Below are 18,146 nucleotides of genomic sequence, written 5' to 3'. Positions count from 1 at the left end.
CTTCCTGAAAACGAAAACGTGCTGCGTAATGACGTGTAGAGATACACATCGATAAAAGCCAATAAAAATGAAGCTCACCAGTTATATTCCCACGCTTCTTGATTCCTCCTCCACAGCTGGCTTTGATTAAATAACTATACTCCGTTTTTAATCAAATTCAAGATGACATCCAGACAGTGTATTATACTTGTTTTAAACGTAATCGTCACGCTAAAATATGTATATATTGTGTATAGGTTAAAATAATCCGCTGGCTTGTCTCCCTGTCACTTTGTTTACAAACGAAATTCACGTGCATGCAGGAAGTCACAGACTTTGAGACCCCATAGCCTGGAGGGATGCGACGCTCTGATTGGTTCAGAAACTTCAGGTCCACCATAAAATGTCCACCATTTCCGTTTCCCTCCACCTTTAGGAGCATTCAGTGATGAGGGTGATGTGGAAAACCCCCGGTCCGCCCCAGTAAAAAGATGTGCACATGCACACGCTCTACAGTGTGGGGGCATGCAACAGGCCAACAGCACGCACACCAAGGAATTAGTTACATTACATTAATAGTTACTGTGAAAAAAGGTAATAACATTACTTTAGGTAATTTTACTTTAGTTACTTGCCAACACTAAGGAGGAGATATGCATGGATAGTCCAAGGGAGGCAGAGTGGACAGGAGTGGACAGGAGTGGACAGGAGTGGACAGGAGAGGAGAGGAGAGGAGAGGAGAGGAGAGGAGAGGAGAGGAGAGGAGAGGAGAGGAGAGGAGAGGAGAGGAGAGGAGAGGAGAGGAGAGGAGAGGAGAGGAGAGGAGAGGAGAGGAGGAGGCAGGGAGGACAGTCAGGGGGAGGAGAAAGGTGAGGTGAGGGGAGGTGAGGAGAGGAGAGTTGAGGAGAGGAGAGAAGGAGGCACAGGGAGGATAAGAATGCAATGCAGCGTACCATGACGCCCCGCGACTGAGCGATAACATACGCCTGGAGGTGCGTGCGTGCGTGCGTGCCCGTGCACACCCAAGGCAGAGCAGACATCATACCTTTGTACAAGAGCGTGAACAAAACAACATCCCCCCCCCCCCCCCCCCCCCGATGTGGATCTCTGTAAACTGTAGTATTCCACTGGCTTTGTGTTGTTGTTATCTGATCTGACTGACTGATGTAGATTAACAAACTCATCTACGATCCTCAACGCTATATGCAGCTTCATCCAACGATTAAATGGGTTTTAAGCATTATGTAAAATAGCAGATCTACAAGCTCATAGGAGCATACGAGCTTTGTAGATCTGCTATTTTTTGGAAACATCGTTAAAATGTGGCACAAATCTTTGAAAATATATTTCAGAGCGAACATTTTTTGCTAAAATATTTGCTTCGGGGAGGGTCGTCCCTGGAACTACATATTTTCAGATGGGGGTCCGTGGCCAAATAGAGATAATTCTGGGGGTCCTTGACATGAAAAAGGTTGAGCACCACTGACTTAGAAACATAGGGTTTTCAGATTTGCTTTAGGATTTAGAAGCCTTTTTTTTTCATGGACCTCAGTCCAAAATGGGTTAAAATGTGTTCACTAGCCTGGGCGGCTAGTGTTGTCTAGCGGTCCGGGCACCTGCTGATGCCGTGACAGTGTGTCGTGGGTTCGACTAAATTTGATTAAGTTTTAGTCATATTTTAGTAATCTGGTTTTAGTGTTGGTCTATAGTTTAATCAACTAAATATAAGATCTTAGTCGACTAAATCTACAGTTGACTTTGGCAGGCCTTGATGGCGTCATAATGGCTGATTTTACACATGGTTGCATGCTGAAAATAGCAGATCTACTAGTGGATGTACTACTTTCAGAGTGCGCAACCATTGAACCAAACTAGGGCTGTCAATCGATTAAAATATTTAATCCGATTAATCGCATGATTGTCCATAGTTAACTGTGATTAATCGCAAATTAATCGCATATTTTGTATACGTTCTAAATATACCTTAAATCAGTGGTTTTCAAGATTTTTCATATCAAGGCCCATTATTTATTCTGCATTTGAGCCACGGACCACCATTTGATGACATTTAGCCTTCCAGACCCAAACTAAAGAACTGTATTGATGTTGGCCAATGGTACCATTACGAGAGATAACAGGCCATGTTGATCAAAATAACATGTTTTCAAAGTTTTCTAATTGTGTAGACTCACTGGGAGAGAGCGAGAGGGGGAGAGAGGCACAGTGCGTTAACCGCGCATTAAAAAAAATAGTGCCGTTAAAAGGATTGTGAGTTAACTAGTTAATAGTGCGTTAACTTTGACAGCCCTAAACCAAACATTAAAGCACTTCTACTGGATCTCTCCTCCACCATTCCCTACCTAACATTTTAGTCTATAGTTATATTATTTGTTGACGAAATTATAAATATATTTAGTCATTGAGTCGTCAATGAAATCAACAGTGCCGCTGTATAACAGATAACAGCCAACAAAAGAGAAATGGCTGTATACTGTATAGCCTTCAACATAAAAACTCCCATTGTGCACATGGGGAGCTATTCGGAACGCACACAGATCGAGTTAAATTGTTCAGAATGCCAGTTATGTAGTATCGTCATGGCTGTTGAACTGCAGGCCACCGCTGCATAGCATGGCCACAGCCATAACACCCTTGACAAAAAAAATTAACATAGTCCTCTCTGGCTCTTAAAATAAATCCCGCCATATGTCCAAAACAGCCACACATGCTTGGCTTTATATACAGACTCAACAACAGAGTGAGACGGGAACGGGATGCAACAGCTGCCCCGGACGAGAGGGAGAGAGTGGGGATGGACGGGACGCGTTGGCCTAATGCAGTGGAAGGCTAATCAATTAGCAACATGCCTGACTGGTACTGTCTGACACCCAATGAGAAACAAGCAGCGCTGCTGCCAAGAGAGAGAGAGAGAGACAGAGAGAGAGAGAGAGAGAGAGAGGGAGAATAACTGAACAATCACAGTATCAACCACAGCACTGAAAGAGAGGATCAGATTTTAACGGCTGTCCATTATTCATAGTTAACGAGCTAATTAGTGTCCTGGGAAAAGAAGAAGTGAGACAGGAAGGATAAACGAGGGGCTCAGATTGGTGGACGGGACTTATTTTGGGGGGATTTCAGTGACAATAATAATGTTCTATATGGTATCTATTCTATATTGGAGAAGTTGTACCCAACACATGGCAAGAAACCCAAAGCCACAACAGCTACGTCGCTATTGCAACACCCACAACACCATCTTACACACTACACCCACACACACTCACACGGCAGTGACGTCACACACGCTATCTCCTCCTATCGCGCCGAACGCCAAACACTGGCACTGGCACTGCCACCAAAAATGCCTCCCTTCCACACTCACGCCGCCAATGCATTTGTTTACTACAAACATTATCGCCCCGAAGCACCCACACCCCCGGAACACTGTTGCCCTTTCACCACGCTAAATTCGCCAGGTCTATGCAAGTGAGCACAAATTACATGTGAGAAAATTCATTCACAAGCCCACAAATGCCATTCAACACACACTATGACTCGCTTACAATTCGCAAACCTGGCAACACTGCCCTGTCTTCTAATAGGCCCACACTAGCTCTCTGAATCTGATTCTGATCTCCCGCAGGAGAAGAGAAACGAGGAAGTGGAGAGGAATTGTAGCCTCACGATTTTGCTTATTCCTTCTAAATCTCTGTATATAAAATTTAAATCACTCAGCGAATCTCTTAGTTACATCAACATTGTTCTTTGTCAGAAGTTGGTTTGTGCTAAGTATTCACGATTACGCAGATCGCATTGGGCTATTTCGCCTGCAAGCCATACTGCAGAGTACTTTTGATTGCGCACACACACACACACACACACACACACACACACACACACACACACACACACACACACACACACACACACACACACACACACACTTCAGAGCTACTTTCAAAACAACAAACAACCAGTTTAGTCTTAAGGGGTGTGTTTTTTTCACCCACTGTGTAATACAATGAATGGATGGTAGGTGGCAGTAGTACAGAGGCCAGAGAAACTATAAGACAAACGCACATGGAATGGGAAATAGAGCGGGGGTAATGGAAATGGTAGGGTTTTTATTTTTGGTATTTTACTTTGCTACTGATGATTGTACGCAACAACAACTATTGCATTGTGTGTTTGAGCTGACAGGCCCTTTTTTATGTCAATCAATCAAGTCATCTCAGGTCATCTCAAGCGGCAGATGCAAAAATAGTTTTTTATATTAAAATTATATATATTTTTAGGGCCATGTCATGTGCTCTACCTGCAAAGCCTTTGTGATCTATAACTTTTGGGCACCACTTAACGTCAGATCAGGGGTTTTGTCGGCCAGCGCCAAAAATGCTCCCCGACAGCATAATCGGAGCAAATAACAGGCAGTGTGTATGAGCCATAACGTGTTGACTACATTACACTAATAAGGACACATAATAATAACTAACCCATCCGTTACTACATGTGGAGTCAACTCCCGCAATTTCCTTCTTCCCATAGTGCGCGGCAACGTAACTCTGGGAATTCTAGAAATTCTAGTAATAACACAATTATTACAGTGTGTAGAATCTAGAATGTGCACGCACACACACAAGTCCTCTTGTTATTTACTGCAGGTTGATCGCTTCACAAATAATTAACAGGACATTCAACCATGAAAAGTGGAATTAAGTTAAACGTCTCGACACACTTTTCTGTTTCATGGCTTTTAATCTTTAAACAAAGATATCAGAATAATTCTAAACCTGAGCCCCAAATTGGACCAGTCTTCCCCTTATTAATTCATATTAATGGAATATTGAAAAGGAACAATGAATATGGACAATGTCATTATGCATGACAAATTTGTGACATGTAAGTAGTTCGGTTTTTGGATGAAATAACAATGCAATCAGCTAATGGATTTTGCACTGAGCTCCATTACTCCATTTAAGAGTTTAGTAAGACAGATATTATATAAATCATTCATCATATAGGCTACTTTAGGACAGATATATAAATCATTTATCATACTTTGAAAGTAGAGACTGCAACCTGAATTTAAATGCATCAGATAACTTTTTTAAATGTTTTAAAGGCACCGTTATTATTATCTGCTGTTGTGGCGGTTGTCTGTCTCTGACCAGAGCCAGAGACACAGACACAGACACAGACAGACAGACAGACAGACAGACAGACAGACAGATAGACAGACAGACAGACAGACAGACAGACAGACAGACAGACAGACAGACAGACAGACAGACAGACAGACAGACAGACAGACAGACAGACAGCATGGTACCAGGAACAGCCTGGCCCGACAACTAAAGTCCTCCCTTCTTAAGAAAAGATACTGTACAATCATAATCATGGTTCATGACTCATTAAAGAAAAGAGAAAAAAAAAGCACCATACAGTAAAAATCCTGAGTGCTCATTTAACACACTTTAACCATTTTAGACCTGAGGCCGAAAACAGTTTTCAGAAAAATGTGGTGCTCAAGAATTATAATTATCTGTATTTGGCTGCGGACCCCCATCTCAAAATATGTTGTTCCTGGGACCCCACAGAATCAGAGATTTGAGTTAAAAACATTCGCTCTGAAAGAATATATATTCAAAGATTTGCGCCACATTTTCAAGATTTGTCTTGAAAATGTAGATCTGCTACTATACTTGCTAAAGTATAACAATGCTTAAAACACCAAAAGGGGTTCCCGTCCTGAATGGGAATTTAACACTATACAAATAAAAATGCAGGATTTTGCAGTATGGATGAAGATCGTTAGAACAACAGTAGCAGCACTAACATTCACCCGCTGCTGCGGGCCTGTTTTTGTGCCTGTGCATATTTCCCAATCAGAATCACAATCATTTTATTTGTCCCCATGTTATGTTTTCCCCATGTACTCACCAGTGTTGATTTTGTTGACTAATACTATGGCTACCATTTTTCACTGACGAAAATCACTTCAACACTAAATATAAACTAAGCCATGATGACTCAAATATGGCTAAATATACTGTCAATTTTGTCAACAAATGAAAACTAGACTAAAATGTCAGGGAGGGAAGGAAAAGACACAAGCCATTTTACACACTACACAAGCCATTTTACAGTTGCATGCTGTAAATAACAGATCTACAAGCTCACAACAGGTCGCGCTGAGACGAAATGTAAACTCTTGACTAAGACTGGACTAACACTAAAACATTCCGGATGAGTAAAATGTGACTAAAACTAAATTAAGATAATACAACTATAAAAGAGACTAATGACTAAAACAAAAACAGAAATTTGCTGCCAAAAACAACACTGGTACTCACATACATAAAGAACATGAAATACCGTTTCTCAATAAATAAAACATAAAGCCTATTTAATAACATAAAAACTAAAGACAAACATTTAATAAAGCGCCCCACGATGTATGTACTGCTTTGTAGAGAAGAGAAGTACAGAAGTTATAAATACATGAATTAATTATGCTTTCAAAGTGGAGACGTGACAGGCAGCTAGTAAAAATGCTAATTTAAGACAAGTTTAAGTTGGAGCAAAGTTGTTGAGCTGATCTGCATGCCGTACAGTAAGTAACGACATGATTTACAACGAAAAGGAAGTACCCCCCGCGGACTAGGGAAGACACATACCACTTAACCCATTCTGGATGGTAACCCCATTTGGTGTTTTAAGCATTATAGCTATTGAAAAATAGCATATCTACAAGCTCATAGCGCGAGACATAGATATATTTCTTAATCTTGAAAATGTGGCGCAAATCTTTGAATAAATATTCTTTCAGAGAGAAAGTTTTCAACTCAAATGTTTGCTTCTGGGAGGTCCCTGGAACTACATATTTTCAGATGGGGGGGTCCGCAGCCAAATACAGATAATTCTGGGGGTCCTTGACATGAAAAAGGTTGAGCACCAACTGACATACTGTATAGAAACATGAGGTTTTTCAGAAAACTGCCGGAAGGATGATATATTTAAAAAGAAACATTTAGAAAATGATTATGAATTATGTTGTTGTATTCATAATACTGCACTTTGTAATATCTAGAGGAAATAATAATAACATAAAGTATCCCATGGCTAATAAAGCCATGGGATTTCAGTAAACACAGCGTGTCAAGTCCTATGTGCATCAGTGGAAAATGGGAGAGCCTTAAACACGACAAAGGAGGTGAAAGGACGAGAGCAGTCTAGTGCTGTGCATGTAGTAACAGGCTGTGTGTGTGTGTGTGTGTGTGTGTGTGTGTGTGTGTGTGTGTGTGTGTGTGTGTGTGAGTGTGTGTGAGCCTATTAAGAGGCTATACACCCCAAAGACACCATGAAAAACTCATTATTTAGAACCATACAGCTAGTCAGTCAAAGTGTGCGCATGCACATGCATGCACGGCACAGGCACGCACGCACACACACACTCACGCATGCACGCACGCACGCACGCACGCACGCACGCACGCACGCACGCACGCACGCACGCACGCACGCACTTTGTTTAAGCACAACCTCCTACCCCCCAAAACAAGGAAATCATTACCTGAACATCCGTGAGAAGATAATATAGCCTCTTAAAAAAAAAACATGAAATATAGAACGTCAAAAAGAGATAAGCTTGAGGTTTGGGGGTGGGGTTGGGGTGCGATGGGGACATGCCAAACTTAAAGTTGGCTTTCTGGTGTGTGTGAGTGTGAGTGTGAGTGTGTGTGTGTGTGTGTGTGTGTGTGTGTGTGTGTGTGTGTGTGTGTGTGTGTGTGTGTGTGTGTGTGTGTGTGTGTGTGTGTTCCCAAACAAGAGCAGAGCCCCGAGTCTGGGGGCAGCTGTGCTGTGGGAGAGAGAGAGAGAGAGAGAGAGAGAGAGAGAGAGAGAGAGAGAGAGAGAGAGAGAGAGGCAGTAAATGAGACGAACATGTTAGTACACTGCATCTGAGAGAGTTTGGCTCCCAGCTACGCTCTGATTAATATCAGATCTCCCCCTCTCAGCCTCTCGCCTGCCTCTTGACAATCTTGTCACATCTGGCTGACAAATCCTCACAAGCCTTTCGGTGGCAGCGCCGCGGAGCGAGGAGGGGGGCTGTGGAAGGGGGGGCTGTGGCTTTGGGGTGGGGGGCTGGGGGTTGGGCGGGGGCTACGAGGGGGTTGAATCGCGCTCTGGGAGTCGCTGGAGGGGCTTCGGCTGGAGCGCGAGCCCCTCACGGACGGAACGGAGGGAGCATCGTGAACCTAATGAAGCTGACTGGTTGTTGGGTTGGCAGGCTGCTGCGGCCTGCCTCGCACACGCACACGCACACGCGCGCGCACACGCACGCACGCACGCACGCACGCACACACACACACACACACACACACACACACACACACACACACACACACACACACACACACACACACACACACACACACACACAGCTCAAACGGAGCTCTGCTGTGTTGTGTTGTGCCCTGAGGCCCTGCATGCTGCAGTCCTAAGAAAAACACTGAGATACTCACACCCAGAGAGGAGGCATGGAGGGGCCTGGGATGGATGGAGGTAAGGAGAGAGAGGAGGCATGGAGGGGCCTGGGATGGATGGAGGTAAGGAGAGAGAGGAGGCATGGAGGGGCCTGGGATGGATGGAGGTAAGGAGAGAGAGGAGGCATGGAGGGGCCTGGGATGGATGGAGGTAAGGAGAGAGAGGAGGCATGGAGGGGCCTGGGATGGATGGAGGTAAGGAGAGAGAGGAGGCATGGAGGGGCCTGGGATGGATGGAGGTAAGGAGAGAGAGGAGGCATGGAGGGGCCTGGGATGGATGGAGGTAAGGAGAGAGAGGAGGCATGGAGGGGCCTGGGATGGATGGAGGTAAGGAGAGAGAGGAGGCATGGAGGGGCCTGGGATGGATGGAGGTAAGGAGAGAGAGGAGGCATGGAGGGGCCTGGGATGGATGGAGGTAAGGACAGAGGAGGCATGGAGGGGCCTGGGATGGATGGAGGTAAGGAGAGAGAGGAGGCATGGAGGGGCCTGGGATGGATGGAGGTAAGGAGAGAGGAGGCATGGAGGGGCCTGGGATGGATGGAGGTAAGGACAGAGGAGGCATGGAGGGGCCTGGGATGGATGGAGGTAAGGACAGAGGAACAGAGATTTGTAGACAGTAGTAAATATAGAGATAAACCAACATTTTATTTAATAGCGAGAGTGCAGGAGCCTCTTCAGCCCACGCCACAACGGTTCAATTACACAAGCCCTGCCCGCGTGTGTGCACACGCATACTCGTGCCCTATATACGTGTGCGTGGCGTGCACACACATACTCGTGCCCTGTACTCGCATACTCACACGCAAACATGCAAATGTGCATGTCTGTTTGTGTGTGCGTGCGTGTGTGTGTGTGTGTGTGGGAGACACACACACACACACACACACACACACACACGTTTTTTTTCCACTTAATGTTTGATTTAAAATTTTAAAAACCCACTGAAGTAAGTCCTATATTAATACAAACTAAAGTACAATACTTGAATTAATTAACCATGAATTATGGAATGGTTGGAATGGTTTTACCATTCAGTCTAGCAAAATGTAACCATTAAATAATGTCCCAAAAGTGTCCATTTAACTTTGTATGACATCAATACGGTTCAATGATTATTTTGTATTTTAAATACGTCACTTCAAAACGACTTATAATTCAAAAACACAATAATTGTACTTTGCTTTGTACATTGAAACTATATGCTTGATGCCTAAATCCTAGATTTAATTATTTAGTAATTAAATATGATGAATTAAATAATTACAAATAAACACAATGTCATGAATTCCTTTGTTTCTTTATTTAGTTTTTCAGTTTTTTTGCCACGAGTGTCCAAACCCAACTGTAGGGAGCCAAATAGTAGAATCACGACAGGCACAAAGCAACAGTTTATAAATAGCAGATCTAGTCTTTGCTTTTAAGTTAAAAGTAAAATAAATGGTTCTTGTTCTTCTATATCAGTGGTTTTCAACCAGTGGTCCTTGAGGGGGTGCCAGGTGATCCCCCAGACCCAGCTAAATGATGGAGAGTTGATAACCAAATGGACCCTTATATACCTTTAACCCATATATATCTCTAACTCTCGAGAGCGTAAAACGTTTCATTTTATGCTCTCAGGAGTTAAACATCTGCATTACTTAATGTACAAGAAGTCTACTGCACCAAAACTTTTAAATCTAATAAACAAAAGAAGTCTACTGCACCATTAGAGAATGTAGAAGAATTGCCATTGTGATCGTTTGCCTGTTATCTCCCACCTACACAGCATGGAATTGTGGACAAAATCCTATCCAACGACACCAAAATATTCTACATTTTGGGTCTGAGAGGCTAAATGTCATCAAAAGGTGGTTCCATGGCTCAAATGGTGAATACATAATGATGTGACAAGGGTTGAAAACCACTGTTCTATATCATAGATACAAAGAATATATAGCCTAAATTCAGTAAGCAAACAGAACCTGTTGTGGTTTGTATCAATAATGTTGTATAGTATTTATTTATGTATGATTATTTATGCTGTAGTTACAGAGGATGACCACAGACCAATCAGACAGTTTAGGACTTGTTTACAAACAAGTGAGCTACGGCACGGCACGCGCACACACACACACACACACACACACACACACACACACACACACACATGCGCGCACACGCACACACAAACAATGAATGAGATGTTTGTGGTGTGTTCAACCTTGTTATACACTCTCTTCTTTCACACTTTCTCTCACTCACACACACACACACACACACACACACACACACAGTGAGTTGAGCAGTAGAGGAGAATTTCCTGCTACCAACGCGCCGCCACACACAGACAGCTCGGCTAATTGTTACATTATGGCTGCAACAAAACATTAGCTCTGCTCTTAAATTACATTCCAATAGGCTGCAGTGGCCAGCAGCCAGCATGCCGTAGACTAGAGAGAGGACTCATAAAGTACGGCTCAGCAACAGACAGACACACACACGCACAGACACACAGACATGGTGGTCAGACAGAGATATACTGACACACAGCATGAAGTTAGATGACAGACAGAGATACTGACACAGCAGTTACATGACTAACCATGACTGGACAGACACTTCTGAAAACATCCCGTGAAGGATGGGTTCCGTTCTATTCTATACCCCATTATATTTTTGGGGGAATTTCACCCTTTTCAAAACTGATCTATATTCAACTATGGATAATTGTACAGACTATTTTTAGAACAGAAAGTGACAGAATGGATTGGAATAGAAAGGGTCCAACCGGCATGTAGGGATGTGAACCAAAGCGGAGAAAGGCGGCCCGTGTGAAAGTGCATGGAGCGGTCGTTGTCTGTGGTGAAGTTGCTGCTATTGTTTACAGGGAGTTGTCAGTGGATTCTTATGGCATGTAAGGACAACCTCTCCCTGTGTGTGTGTGTGTGTGTGTGCAAGAAAACACACAAACCCACGGCTCGAGTTCTTCAATCCGTCTGAAAGAAGACCACCTTTTGGCAGAAGTGCAGTAAAATCTCAATATCAAACTTCTTGTACCCACGGTCCCACTCTGCTATACGTATATGTGTGTAAAGTCACACACCTCTCCTCAAAGTTGAGCTTGCATACACATCAACCTTTCACCACTTGTTACTCGTGAACATGCGGAGCAACGGAGCAAATCTCTCTCTCTCCCTTATGTAAACTGTTATACGTTGTTAATAATCATTAGCTCTGGCTGTGAAACAACTCGAAGGCTATACGCTTTAGTCGTTTAGTACCAAGATTCCATCAACGTGTGACAGCTTGTTCTAAATCTAGATTCTCAGTTTTCTTTTAATGTGATCACAAATCACACAGGTTATTTAAAAAAAAGTAAGTAATAAGAGGACAGACAGACAGACAGACAGACAGACAGACAGACAAAAAGAAGATGGTGAAAATAAGCTGTCTCTCTTCTTACCTCGGCCATTGTCATTTAGTCGTGTGTTTCCAAGGAGACCATGTAGTTGTCCATTCCCTGTGACTGTGAACAGAGTCCCACAAAACAACTGAGTCCTCCAACTCTCCTGTCTGCACAAGTACTAACGCAAAAGAGCCATCATCACACACACACACACACACACACACACACACACACACACACACACACTGTCTCCTTCAGGAACACCAGCACACACATGCACACACACGTACTGTACAGTGTCTCTGACACACACGCACACACACGTACAGTGTCTCTGACACACACACACACACGCACACACACACACACACACACACCCGCGCGCGCACACACACACACACACACACACACACACGCACTCACACACTCACTCAGAGCCAACAAACGCAATGCTCACTCCGTGTACAAAAAAAGTCACACTGCTTTTACTCTCTCTCTACAGTCTACACACACACGCCTCCTCTCTCTCTCTCTCTCTCTCTCCCTCTCCCTCTCTCTCCTCTAATGTTGCAGTGGACTGGCTCTAAACTACTCAAGATGTTCAGTGTGTGTGTATGTGTGTGTGTGTGTGTGTGTGTGTGTGTGTGTGTGTGTGTGTGTGTGTGTGTGTGTGTGTGTGTGTGTGTGTTGAAACTGGGCACAGGGGATTGGAATGAGATCCTCCCACTCGGCATTCTCACCTCAGGAGCTGCACTGCTCCCTCCCCAAGCCTGTGCACAATGTGCACACGTGTGTGCGCACCCCCGACACACACTTGCACGCACACGCACACGCGCGCACACACACACACACACACACACACACACACACACACACACACACACACACACACACACACACACACACACACACACACACACTCAGAAAACAGAAACTACTATCTACCCAAATATATTGGTGAATCATTTTTACACCCTTAATTATCGAGTAAACTTGACTGCTATGAAATCAAGTAAAATCTACCTTAAAAATTAAGTAAGTGCAAGTAATATATTAAAGCAGGTTGAAATGACAATTATTGAGTAGATAAAATTAATATGCATTAGCACCTTGAAATGACAATAATTGAGTAGATAAACTTAATATGCATTAGCACCTTGAAATGACAATAATTGAGTAGATAAACTTAATATGCATTAGAAAACCTAGGTTAAAATTACATATAAATTTGAGTATATGGGATTGAAATTGATAGGTTGATTTAACTATATACGAGTGTATGATTTAATAAAATATATGCGTTACATTTACTCAATATTTTAACTGTATTCAACTCATAGTATTTTAATCAAAAAGGAATTCTGTATTTACCTTTGTCAAAGAGAATACACAATGCAATTATACAGATAAGTACGTTTTTAATTGACCAAAGTGAACATTCAAGTATTAAACATTCACATACTGTATGGGAGGAAACAGTCTGGCCACACGAAACAATGTGCAAATTACAATGTCAGCAAATACATTTTAAGAACATTAAACATTTCCTACTATGGCAGGTAAATAAAACAAAACAAAAGTCCACGCACACTATAGTTGAGAGGACAAACATGATAGGATGGTCATTTGACTTTTTTTTTTAGTCAAGGCTGGGTTTAATGAATTACCTGCCGGTGTCCCACCGAAACTATACCGTATACACACACGCGCAGTCGCGCACGCACACACACAATTTGATTGTCTACCCCCCCCCACACACACACACACACACACACACACACACGTCACACTATACTTGACATAAACATTTTAGGTTTAGGTTAATTAATTTGCCTGCATGCCGGTGTCTAGCACCCAAATTAGCCGATCTACAAACATGCGCACACACCTGAAAACACAATTTGATTATCTATACCACACACACACAATTTGATAGGTTACTTCATCATAGCAAAAATAGCTGCCATTCTTTTTTGAAAACATTCATCTATGGTCACATGCAGACACCATATTGAAAGTATAGTTGGTCAACAGCCAACACGCATACAATTAAAACCTGGTGTAGTTGTAAAATTGTACAGCACCGAAAAACATGAACCCCAAAAGCATTATTTAACAAGACCCAGACAAATGAACATTAAGTATAAAAGAACTGTGGCCCTTTAAGCAACAAATGTTAGTTTTTAAAGTAATGTGCTTGGAGCAATCAATAACCCATTACTGTATAAGAAAAAAAAAGAAAAAGCAGGAAGGTCAAATGGGGAAGAATTTCTTAATATAGAAAAAATAAAAATAACGTTTTACTGTCTATCGGTGAGGTTTGTACAGATTAATACATTCTAATTGGCTATATGCACCGTGTACACATAAGCACCTCCAATTCAAAACAAGTCTGTCAGACGCACAGATCTGACATGCTGCTGTATGCTTTATACAATAGGCTTTCCTTTTGAACAGTGCAGTATCAGTCAGTGTCGTATGTGATGTGGTTCCCTACTAATCTGTTTCCACTGAAAACATTCAAACTGAAGTTGTCAGTCAGGACACTAGCCAAGCAGACATTTTTTCAGTGTCTGCACTTTGGGTGTAAGCTGTTGAGGGTCTAGTCCAAGCAGTACCTTTTGAAAAACCTCCAAGATGTATTTGAACTTCTTGGGGTACTTCAAGTCAAACACGTAGGTCAGTCCCAGGAGATAGCAGCAGGCTCTGCTAATATCGCCGAGGTTGTTGAGGACAGGGATGCCCTCAATAACAATACCTACATCAGCAGCTGGTGATTGAGTTTGCAGACTGTAGATAGTCATCAGTTCCCCCGACAACTCCTCTTCTACATCGACACCAGCATCCTGCACACATTGTAAAAATAGAATCTCATGAATGAAAACGTAATGATGATGTTCACGGTATTATCATTCTAAACAGTTACTACTGTTGCACAATTCCCTGCTCTGGGTGGGATCTCCGTCAGTGTCTTGAGTTTGCAATTGAAAACGTTTGCTGCCAACCAGTTGAAGAAATCACAGATTGAGGCCAGATTGAGACCATTCATGTTCATGGAAGAAGCTTGTAAACATGTATTCTATTGCCAATTTGTGACCTTGTAGATCTGCTATTTTTGCTGTACAACATGCTTCCATAATTAAGACATGCTGCCGTCTATGCTGCTATGGAACTTGTATCCATGTGCAGTGCAGACCTGAGTGTATCGTGACCTTACTTAGTATGTAGGAACACATGTCTGAACTGCAGTAGCACTAGACATGCCATCTCACAACCTGATTCTCTGGACACTTTCTCACAAAACAAGCTCCTCACTCTGCCGTTCTTGGCACGTTTGAGATATTGTCTCACAATTAGCCATGATGATGACATTAGTTAAAACTACAAATTGTTAAATACTTTATTTTACTAACTTCAACGTCCTTGATCAGGGCACCAGGCTCTTCTCCCAGATGGTCGATGAGGCACTTGATCACGATTCCTCTGGTTAGCTGTATGGGGTTTCCACTCTGCAGACAAAGTTTTATCCTTAATACAATGCATTACTTTGCACATTCAAGCTGGGCTTTTGTTTACCAACTTTAAAGTCTACCGTTTCAATTGTCTGCACACAGTTTTAGCATTTAGGGCCCCATTTCCACCAGTGCTAAACACATTATCCCGAAACTTCTTTGCCTTTTTTACTCTTTTGAAAAACAAAATTGGTCAACTAGCCAATCTAAATGAACAAAAATGTTTTTCAAAATAGTAAAAAAGCAAAGAAGTTTAGGAATAAGAGGGGTTTAGTACTGACAAGACTATTAAGACATGCATTTCGTCTATCAGGGAATGGACAGGACAGAGACATAGTGATGACTGTTTAGGATACATTAGTATCTAAAGTAAGTGATCGTAATTAACTTAATGGGACTGATCTAGGACATTTGACAGGTTTGCGTTACAGGCAAGATACTACAGTGGAAGTCAATGAGGAACATTTCTCACCCGCATGTGAAGTTACAACATGTCAAGGAAATTACAACACAAACTTTGTTCTAGCTTTTTAAAGTGAATGAATACCGAGAATAGAAGATCTGCAAGTTCACAGACTTCAGTGAGATGCAATGTGAGCTTGCATATCTGCTATTTTCTGATTTAGAAGCCGTTTTTAAGAATCATCCTCAGGTCTAAATGGTTTATTACCTGAAGCAGAGCACTCTTCTTTGCCCAATGTGGCTCTCCTACAGCACCTCTCTTAGATTGGAACATGGACAGCAGTTTAGGTGTGTAGAGGTCCAGTTTAGGTGTGTAGAGGTCCAGTTTAGGTGTGTGGAGGTCCAACATCTCCATGAATTTCGGCTCAAGCTTCATTGTAGTGATCAACTTGAACTCTGCGCTGACCTGAAAAACAGATGAGGGGAAGGGAGAAAAACAAAACACATTGTGATCTTGTACATCCATTTTCCACCACTGTTGCTCCAGGAATGGGTACAATTGGTTAAATACAATGTAAATGTGTGTCACATGCAGGATGTCATTTCTGTTGAACCCTGCTACAAGAATCCAATTTACTCACTTGTGAAGCATCAAACAAGGCCAGCCATCTCTCCTTTACATCCTTGACGCTCATCTAGAAGAGATACACTAGGTGTTAACAGGGAACCAACAGACTGATGTAATGTTTCTTTCAAAAATGAGTTTGACTAATATTTGTCATACCAACTAATCTATAAAAATCACACCTGTGTGAACTGAGCGATGCAACTATATGCATCGTACTGTACTGTACAACTCATACTCTACAGTATAACTCGTACTGTACACTGTACTATGGCTGCTGTGTGTGTGACCTGAATCAGCCCAATCAACCCCAATTCGTACTCATCAGGACATACATATTGACATAGCAGTTGGAGCCGTCAGGCACCACTCAAATCCATATCACTGATAAACTACATCTACTGAGTCCCAACTGTAAAATCTCAATGATTCAACATTTTAATTATCCTCCTCAAGGATCAAAATATTACACAGGGAAGAATTATTGAAGCAGCTGTGTTCATATAAGGCAGCGAGCAGACAACGCAGTGGTAAATGAATAATATCTGCAACACAATGTTTCAGGAATATAGTTGAATAACTGTATAGAAAGGTTGTAAAACAATTATTAAACAGTGTCCTACCAGTAAGGTATCCAGTCACTTGTTTGTCCAGACTGTTGAATTGCTGTCTGTATGAGTCTAGATGCCTGGGGGACAGCCACCGGGAGGCAAAGAGGACAGCATACCGGGAGACAAAGAGTTGAGGTGTAGCTGGAAGACATGGACAGTAGAAAATAAGACTAAATACACAAAAATGAAACCCTGTTAATTTCCCATCAGGCACACTGTTCAATCCTTAGCTCTTGTCAATACTTTGCATTGATTCAATATTTATAAATGCCACAAAGACTAATAGTTTAAAACCCCCAAAAAGCTGAAATTGCAGATTTACAAGCATGCACACAACGCATCACAATGAGACATGCTGTGAGCTTGTAGATCGGCTATTTATTGCTACTTTAAGCGAGCAGACAACGCAGTGGTAAATGAATACTATCTGCAACACAATGTTTCAGGAATATAGTTGAATAACTGTATAGAAAGGTTGTAAAACAATTATTAAACAGTGTCCTACCAGTAAGGTATCCAGTCACTTGTTTGTCCAGACTGTTGAATTGCTGTCTGTATGAGTCTAGATGCCTGGGGGACAGCCACCGGGAGGCAAAGAGGACAGCATACCGGGAGACAAAGAGTTGAGGTGTAGCTGGAAGACATGGACAGTAGAAAATAAGACTAAATACACAAAAATGAAACCCTGTTAATTTCCCATCAGGCACACTGTTCAATCCTTAGCTCTTGTCAATACTTTGCATTGATTCAATATTTATAAATGCCACAAAGACTAATAGTTTAAAACCCCCAAAAAGCTGAAATTGCAGATTTACAAGCATGCACACAACGCATCACAATGAGACATGCTGTGAGCTTGTAGATCGGCTATTTATTGCTACTTTAAGCGAGCAGACAACGCAGTGGTAAATGAATACTATCTGCAACACAATGTTTCAGGAATATAGTTGAATAACTGTATAGAAAGGTTGTAAAACAATTATTAAACAGTGTCCTACCAGTAAGGTATCCAGTCACTTGTTTGTCCAGACTGTTGAATTGCTGTCTGTATGAGTCTAGATGCCTGGGGGACAGCCACCGGGAGGC

The 18,146-nt window shown here is 42.3% G+C and overlaps 2 protein-coding genes across 2 annotated transcripts in view; both read right to left on the bottom strand.

Moving 5' to 3' along the window:
* bnc1 (basonuclin zinc finger protein 1) overlaps positions 1 to 12,150 on the bottom strand; it is a 35,329-nt gene extending 23,179 nt beyond the window's left edge. The window contains exon 1 of the mRNA XM_083759513.1: positions 11,968 to 12,150. Within this exon, the coding sequence (XP_083615639.1) occupies positions 11,968 to 11,982 (15 nt within the window). The 5' untranslated portion in view covers positions 11,983 to 12,150. The remainder of the gene's footprint in view (positions 1 to 11,967) is intronic.
* Positions 12,151 to 14,397: 2,247 nt separating this feature from the next.
* LOC310854391 (uncharacterized protein) lies at positions 14,398 to 17,202 on the bottom strand. Its single transcript, XM_083759007.1, has 5 exons — positions 17,092 to 17,202; positions 16,466 to 16,519; positions 16,093 to 16,290; positions 15,324 to 15,419; positions 14,398 to 14,756 (listed from the first exon to the last, which is right to left on the bottom strand). Exons 2-5 carry the CDS (start codon positions 16,517 to 16,519, stop codon positions 14,457 to 14,459), a joined length of 648 nt encoding a protein of 215 aa, XP_083615133.1. The 5' UTR covers positions 17,092 to 17,202; the 3' UTR covers positions 14,398 to 14,456.
* Positions 17,203 to 18,146: the final 944 nt, after the last annotated feature.

This window comes from Protomyctophum parallelum, assembly GCF_964188405.1.
Source record: "Protomyctophum parallelum genome assembly, chromosome: 2".
Taxonomy (NCBI): Eukaryota; Metazoa; Chordata; class Actinopteri; order Myctophiformes; family Myctophidae; genus Protomyctophum; species Protomyctophum parallelum.
Note: the sequence above shows the minus strand (reverse complement) of the source record. Positions and strands in the feature narration are given on the sequence as shown.

Excerpts from the sequence above, each read along its gene's own strand:
- LOC310854391 (XM_083759007.1), bottom strand. The coding sequence starts at position 16,519 with ATGAGCGTCAAGGATGTAAAGGAGAGATGGCTGGCCTTGTTTGATGCT. Across the intron at positions 16,291-16,465 it reads CCTTGTTTGATGCTTCACAA|GTCAGCGCAGAGTTCAAGTT; the intron begins GTGAGTAAATTG and ends TCTGTTTTTCAG. Across the intron at positions 15,420-16,092 it reads AGAAGAGTGCTCTGCTTCAG|AGTGGAAACCCCATACAGCT; the intron begins GTAATAAACCAT and ends CTTTGTCTGCAG.